Genomic DNA, 7,100 nt, shown 5'->3' with positions numbered 1-7,100 from the left:
TTCTGGAGTGGCCCAGTCAGAGTCCTGACCTCAACCCGATTGAAATGCTGTGGCATGACCTTAAGAGAGCGATTCACACCAGACATCCCAAGAATATTGCTACACTGAAACAGTTTTGTGAAGAGGAGTGGTCCAAAATGACTCCAGATCGCTGTGCAGGTCTGATCTGCAACTACAGGAAACGTTTGGTTGAGGTTATTGCTGCCAAAGGAGGGTCAACCAGTTATTAAGTCCAAAGGTTCACATACTTTTTCCTCCCTGCACTGTGAATGTTTACATGTTATGTGCAATTAAACCATGGCAACATCTAATGTTTGTGTAGTATTATGTTCAGCAGACTGTGTTCTTCTATTGTTGTGACTTCATGCAAAACTCCACGTAATCCCAAGGGGTTCACATACTTTTTCTTGCAACTGTATATCTATTTGATCATTGCGCTACCCTGAAGAAGATTGTACTGAATGTGGCCAGCATAAGAGAGATTTGGTGTTTCCATATGCAACTATTTCATCCCTGGCCATGTGGGATCTCCTTCATGGTGGGGGTTGGGGAAAGACCTGGCAACCTACCCTGTAAAATAATTGCTAAGAGAATTCATGGAAAAAGTCGCTTACGAGTGACGGTCCATGCAATCACCAAGGATCGGATACGACTGAAATGGATAGATAGATAGGCAACTATCCACATCACACTTTTTCCGGAGCTCCAATGGCCAGCTGGACTGAGCTCAGTATAAAGGGAAAGATAAGTGGAAGCAGTCAGCCCCGGGTTCGGTGCCAGTTATCTGTAGACGTGCAGAATGAAAAAAATTTGCTTCACTTCGTTATTTAAATAATTTTGTTTTGTTAATTTTGTTTAAATTCGTTTTCGAATTGTTTCCTTTTTGTCAAATTTGATTCGACCAAATTCAAATTGGCATTCAAATTCTAATTTATTCTGTTTGAAATTCGAATTTTGGAAGATGAATATATTTTTCAGTTCTATTGTATTGGTTTTTTTTCTATTCTATTCTCTTATTTTCTATTCTATTCAACTTTATTCTATTCAAAATTCGAATTGTGGAAGACAGTTATATTCTATTGTTTTAGTTTATTTCTTTTAATCTATTAGATACACAGAATATAACTGGATATAACATTTATAGGGGACGTTGATCCAGGGAATATCCGATTGCCTCTCGGGTGATCAGGAAGGAATTTTTTCCTCTGCAGGAGTAAATTGGATCGTGCTTTGCTGTTTTTTTTTTTTTGCCTTCCTCTGGATCAACTGTGGGTGTAGGATTATAACTTTTTTTTTGTATTTTTAATGGTTGAACTGGATGGACTTTTGTCTTTTTTTCAGCCAGACTATAACTATTCAAATTTGAATTTATTCTATTTCAATTTTGGAAGACAATTATATTCTATTTTAGTCTACTGTTTTTTTCCACTCCATTCTATTCTTTTTTATTCAATTCTTTTCTATTCTAATTTATTCTATTATATTGTATTCTATCCTTTTATATTTTATTCTTTGTGAACTTGAATTTATTCTATTCGAATTATATAAGACAATTCTATTATATTCTATTGTTTTTTCATCCCCAGGTACCCTTTAGTTGTGCATGCTCCAGGGAGAAGTTAGGCACTGGATGATAAACGCTCTACCTACGCAATCTGCCCATCAGTTGCTTTTTTCCATTTTATTAGACCTGCTTTTGGAATGATAATCAAGCAACTGATAGCCAAGAAGAAGCTGGGAGGAAGGGAATGGAGTGATGCATCAGCTTCCTGCAAAATCTACATTTCTCTTGGTTTCTTGCAGTGCCCCCATCACTGTACTGCTGTTTTGCCTGAGCCAGTGTCAAAGAACACATCCCCAGGTACCCTTTAGTTGCGCATGCTCCAGGGAGGAGCTAGGCACTTGGTGGTGAAGGCTCTACCTATGCAATCTGCTCATCAGTTGCTTAGTTACATTCTATCACACCTGCTTTTGGAATGATAATCAAGCAACTGACAGCCTTCAAGAAGAAGCTGGGGGGGGGGGGGGGGAGATGGAAGGGGGTGATGCATCAGCTTCTTGCAAAAACTACATTTCCCTTTGGTTTCTTGCAGTGCCCCAAGTCACTGTACTGCTGTTTTGTCTGAGTCAGTATGAAAGAACACATCCCCAGGTACCCTTTAGTTGCACATGCTCCATGGAGGAGCTTGGCACTTGGTGGTGAAGGCTCTACCTATGCAATCTGCTCATCAGTTGCTTTGCTGCATTTTATCAGACCTGCTTTTGGAATGATAATCAAGCAACGGATAGCCAGGAAGAAGCTGGGAGGAAGGGAATGGAGCGATGCATCAGCTTCCTGCAAAATCTACATTTCTCTTGGTTTCTTGCAGTGCCCCAGTCACTGTACTGCTGTTTTGTCTGGGCCAGTATGAAAGAACACATCCCCAGGTACCCTTTAAATGTGCATGCTCCATGGAGGAGTTAGGCACTTGGTGGTGAAGGCTGTACCTATGCAATCATCAGTTGCTTAGTTACATTCTATCACACCTGCTTTGGAATGATAATCAAGCAACTGACAGCCTTCAAGAAGAAGCTGGGGGGGGGGTGGGTGGAAGGGGGTGATGTATCAGCTTCCTGCAAAAACTCAAAAACTACATTTCCCTTTGGTTTCTTGCAGTGCCCCCAGTCACTGTACTGCTGTTTTGTCTGAGCCAGTATGAAAGAACACATCCCCAAGTATCCTTTAGTTGTGCATGCTCCAGGGAGGAGCTGGGCACTGGGTGATAAAAGCTCTACCTATGCAGTCTACTCATCAGTTGCTTTATCATTCCAAAAGCAGGTCTGATAGAATGCAACAAAGCAACAGATGGGCAGACTGCATAGGTAGAGCTTTTATCATCCAGTGCCTAGCCCCTCCCTGGAGCATGCACAACTAAAAGGTACCTGGGGATGTGTTCTTTCACACTGGCTCAGACAAAACAGCAGTACAGAGACTGGAGGCACTGCAAGAAACCAAAGGAAAATGTAGTTTTTGCAGGAAGCCGATGCATCACTCCATTGCCTTCCTCCCAGCTTCTTCCTGGCTATCCGTTGCCTGATTGTTGCATTCTATCAGACCTGCTTTTGGAATGATAATCAAGCAACGGATAGCCAAGAAAAAGCTGGAAGGAAGGGAATGGAGTGATGCATCAGCTTCCTGCAAAAACTACATTTCCCTTTGGTTTCTTGCAGTGCCCCCAGTCACTGTACTGCTGTTTTGTCTGAGCCAGTGTGAAAGAACACATCCCCAGGTACCCTTTAGTTGTGCATGCTCCATGGAGGTGCTAGGTGCTGGATAGTGAAGGCTCTACCTACGCAATCTGCTCAGCAGTTGCTTAGTTAGATTCTATCACACCTGCTTTTGGAATGATAATCAAGCAACTGACAGCCAGAAAAAAGCTGGGGGAAAGGGAAGGGGGTGATGTATCAGCTTCCTGCAAAAACGACATTTCTCTTTGGTTTCATGCAGTGCCTCCAGTCACTGTACTGCTGTTTTGTCTGGGCCAGTATGAAAGAACACATCCCCAGGTACCCTTTAGTTCTGCATGCTTCAGGGACGAGTTAGGTACTGGATGGCGAAGGCTCTACCTACACAATCTGCCCATCAGTTACAGTCTATCAGACTTGCTTCTGGAACAGTAATCAAGCAACTGATTAGCACAGCTCAGCCCAAGTCCGCACCGTGCAATGCTCAGCAGGGAGAAACGTGCTCATCTAAAGGGATGCCAGGGATATATTTTTTCCCACTTGGGCTCATCACTCCTTATCACTTTCATTTGTAGCCTCTGCTCTCTCTCAGTACATCTGAATGGGCAATATTGAGAGAGCAGAATGAATTGTGGCCAGATGAATGCAGATGGAGATCTCTTGAATGATCGTGAAACAATTGAAACATATGTCATTGATCTTTTTTTTTTTTTTTTTTTTTACTTTAGCTGCACTTTAGGATTCCCAAGCCGGTTTTTGTTTTTATATACAAATATGTTGGGTAATCTTGCGTGCAGGACTGACCATTTGGAAACTCGGGCACTGCCCGAGGGCCCAGGGTCAGTAGGGGGCCCAATGAGATGCCCCTGGTACCTTTTTCAAAGGCTTTTTTGAGTTTGGGCAAGGACACAGGGGCCCCCATGATCCCCTATTGCCCGGGGGGCCCCATGAGTTGTCAGTCCGCCCCTGCTTGCGTGCCCTAATCACACATCCCCCTACACACACACATAAGCATCGAGTACACTTCTCACTCTACTGATTGAGTTCATTTATTGATTCTGTGCTGGAAGAACTGTAAAAGCCAAAGTGCATTTTATTTGTATTGAAGGTCATATACACATTGCACCATACATAAATAATGACATTGTAAAAATGACTCCGTATTTACAAGTATAATATATATTTCAATATAATAATATAAACATTTTATATTAAATCTAGGGTATGGTATTTGAGTCCTTTCTGTGAAGGGTGGGTGCTCGGGATCTCTCAATAAAGACTGTGTGTGGGGGGGGAGGGAGGAAACGGGGTGGGCAGTGTATTGTGGTAACATAACCTTTTCAGTGGCAGGAACCTGGTGAGCCTTACAAAGTGGAATAAAAAAATCAAAGCAAGGAACGCAGTCCAGGTCCCCGCAACAAAGAAGAGGTTATCTATCCAATATGGCACCTGTAACAATATTTTTGTCACGTGAAATGATGGAAGTCCATTTAGCAAGAATGGTTTTATTTTAGGACCCTGTGAGTAGCTGCGCAGCGCCGTAGGCTGTATACTGGTGATCAGTTGCGGTATTAAAATATGCAAAAATATTAAAATCTCACCGCAGGAGAAAATAGACAGCTACAGCCATTAGTATGGGGGAAAGAGTAGGCAATGGCTCCCCTAATATTCCACAGATTTCATAGTATATACCAGTGGTCTCCAAACTGCAGCCCTTTACTAGCCGTTATCGGGCCCTTGGGGCACTATTCTTTTCAGTGACACTAACAGTGGGGCATAACTCCTCCCACTAGTACCAAAAGATGGGGCACCATTCTTCCCACGGACATCAATTATGGGGGGCACCATTCCTCCCACTGATACCAATGATGGCGGCACTATTCCTCCCATGGACACCAATGATGGGGGGACTATTCCTCCCACTGATACCAATGATGGGGTACTATTCCTCCCATGAACACCAATGATGGGGGCACCATTCCTCACACGGACACCAATGATGGGGCACTATTCCTTCCACTGATACCAATGATGGGGCACTATTCCTCCAACTGACACCAATGATGGGGCACTATTCCTCCCACTGATACCAATGATGGCGGAACTATTCCTCCCATGGACACCAATGATGGGGGCACCACTCCTCCCACGGACACCAATGATGGGGGCACCCCTCCTCCCACGGATACCAATGATGGGGGCACTCCTCCTCCCACGGACACCAATGATGGGGGCACTCCTCCTCCCACGGACACCAATGATGGGGGCACTCCTCCTCCCACGGACACCAATGATGGGGGCACTACTCCTCCCACGGACACCAATGATGGGGGCACTACCCCTCCCACGGACACCAATGATGGGGGCACTACTCCTCCCACGGACACCAATGATGGGGGCACTACTCCTCCCACAAACACCAATGATGGGGGCCCCATTCCTCCCAGTGATACCATTGATGGGGGCACCATTCCTCCGCCTGATACCAATGATGGGCACTATTCTTGCTGCTAATACAAACGATGGGGCTCTATTCCTTCCATTGTTACCAATGGTAGAGCACTATTCCACCCCCACAATGCCTCCTCCTACGGACCACAGCCGCTATGTAATTGTTTTACTTCCACTGACCATTGTTTACTCCCACTGATGCCAGGCTGTTTTCTACCCCCCACTGGCCATAATCTGGCCCCCATAACGTCTAAAAGGAGCGTAAACCAGCCCTTTATTTGGAAGGTTTGGAGACTCCTCATATATAATGTTGCTGGAAACCCCTTCCTAGGGCACAGAGGTGGACGATGCCAATCTGGGGTAACACATGCCTCTCTTGCAGAAAAGGGCTTTACCAAGGGACCTTACCAGCTCACGTGTCTGCTCAGAGTGGTACACATCCTTCTATATTTATACATCAGTTGATGGGGAACAGGGTTCAAAAGACTGGCTGCTATCGTCCAAGTAAGACCTCCAGCCAGCAGGGGCAAGAAGTGATCATCTGTCTTGAGTAGCAAGGTCCCCAACCTTTGGCAAAACTGATGCGTATGCTGTGGGGATCATAAGGTCCATCCGTGTATTCCGGATGCGCCGGGAGATGCTGCAAGATGCACGACTTTTTAAAGTCAAAAACTTTCAGAGAGTAGCCGGGCATCACCTTGCGTACAACAAGTGAGCGACAGGTGGGTCCGTCCAGCGTCGGAGAGTTGACAAAGATGGGATGGTCGCTGCGATTATAAGCCCACACTCCATCGGGCTCCTTGCTTAGCACAATGCCAAGTCCAATCTTGCCCCGTGTCCTGACTGCAGCCTCACTCCGGTTCTCCAGACTTAGCTGGCCCAGGCAGAAGCCACTCCCTTGAGGTAGGTCATAGAAGATGCTTACTGATGGCTGGCACACTGCATAGAGGCGACCGACACGGGTCCTGTGCTCCCAGTAGGCTACACTGCACCAGTGGCCCTGTTTGCTTGAGTCCAAGGACAAGCTGGTGTCTGTTAATACAAAGAAACGAGAAACAATTATTTCATGTGAAGATCCAACATCATGCAGATAGAATACAGAAAGCAAGAACAATCATGAAACTGGAGGAGAAAAAAAAAGAAAAAAATCTGTAGTAAAATGGAGCTGCTCATATACTTCTGGGTGACTTGTATGCCAATGTTCAGCGCAACAATTCAAACATAGATTGGTCTTCACAGCTGTAATAGTAGTGTACTATTGTCCACTAGAACGGGGGTCTCCAAACTGCGGCCCATAGGCCAGATGTGGCCCTTGCTTGCTTTATCCAGCCCTTGTGGCATTATTCTTTCCACTGACACCAATGGTGGGGGAACTATTCTTTCCACTGACACCAATGATGGGGGAACTATTCCCCCCCACTAAC

At 45.2% G+C, this 7,100-nt stretch overlaps 1 protein-coding gene across 1 annotated transcript; it reads right to left on the bottom strand.

The window, feature by feature from the left end:
• Nucleotides 1–4,258: 4,258 nt before the first annotated feature.
• Nucleotides 4,259–6,763, bottom strand: SMAD6 (SMAD family member 6; the record flags this gene model as incomplete). Its single annotated transcript, XM_089665267.1, has 1 exon — nt 4,259–6,763. A coding segment is annotated over one exon (594 nt), but the record flags the coding sequence as incomplete, so codon positions are not given.
• Nucleotides 6,764–7,100: the final 337 nt, after the last annotated feature.

This window comes from Staurois parvus, unplaced genomic scaffold (assembly GCF_062004578.1).
Source record: "Staurois parvus isolate SC_StPar_1 unplaced genomic scaffold, SC_StPar_1.0 ptg002167l, whole genome shotgun sequence".
NCBI classification, from domain to species: Eukaryota; Metazoa; Chordata; class Amphibia; order Anura; family Ranidae; genus Staurois; species Staurois parvus.
The sequence above is the reverse complement of the archived record's forward strand: the minus strand, read 5'-3'. Positions and strand labels throughout refer to the sequence as shown.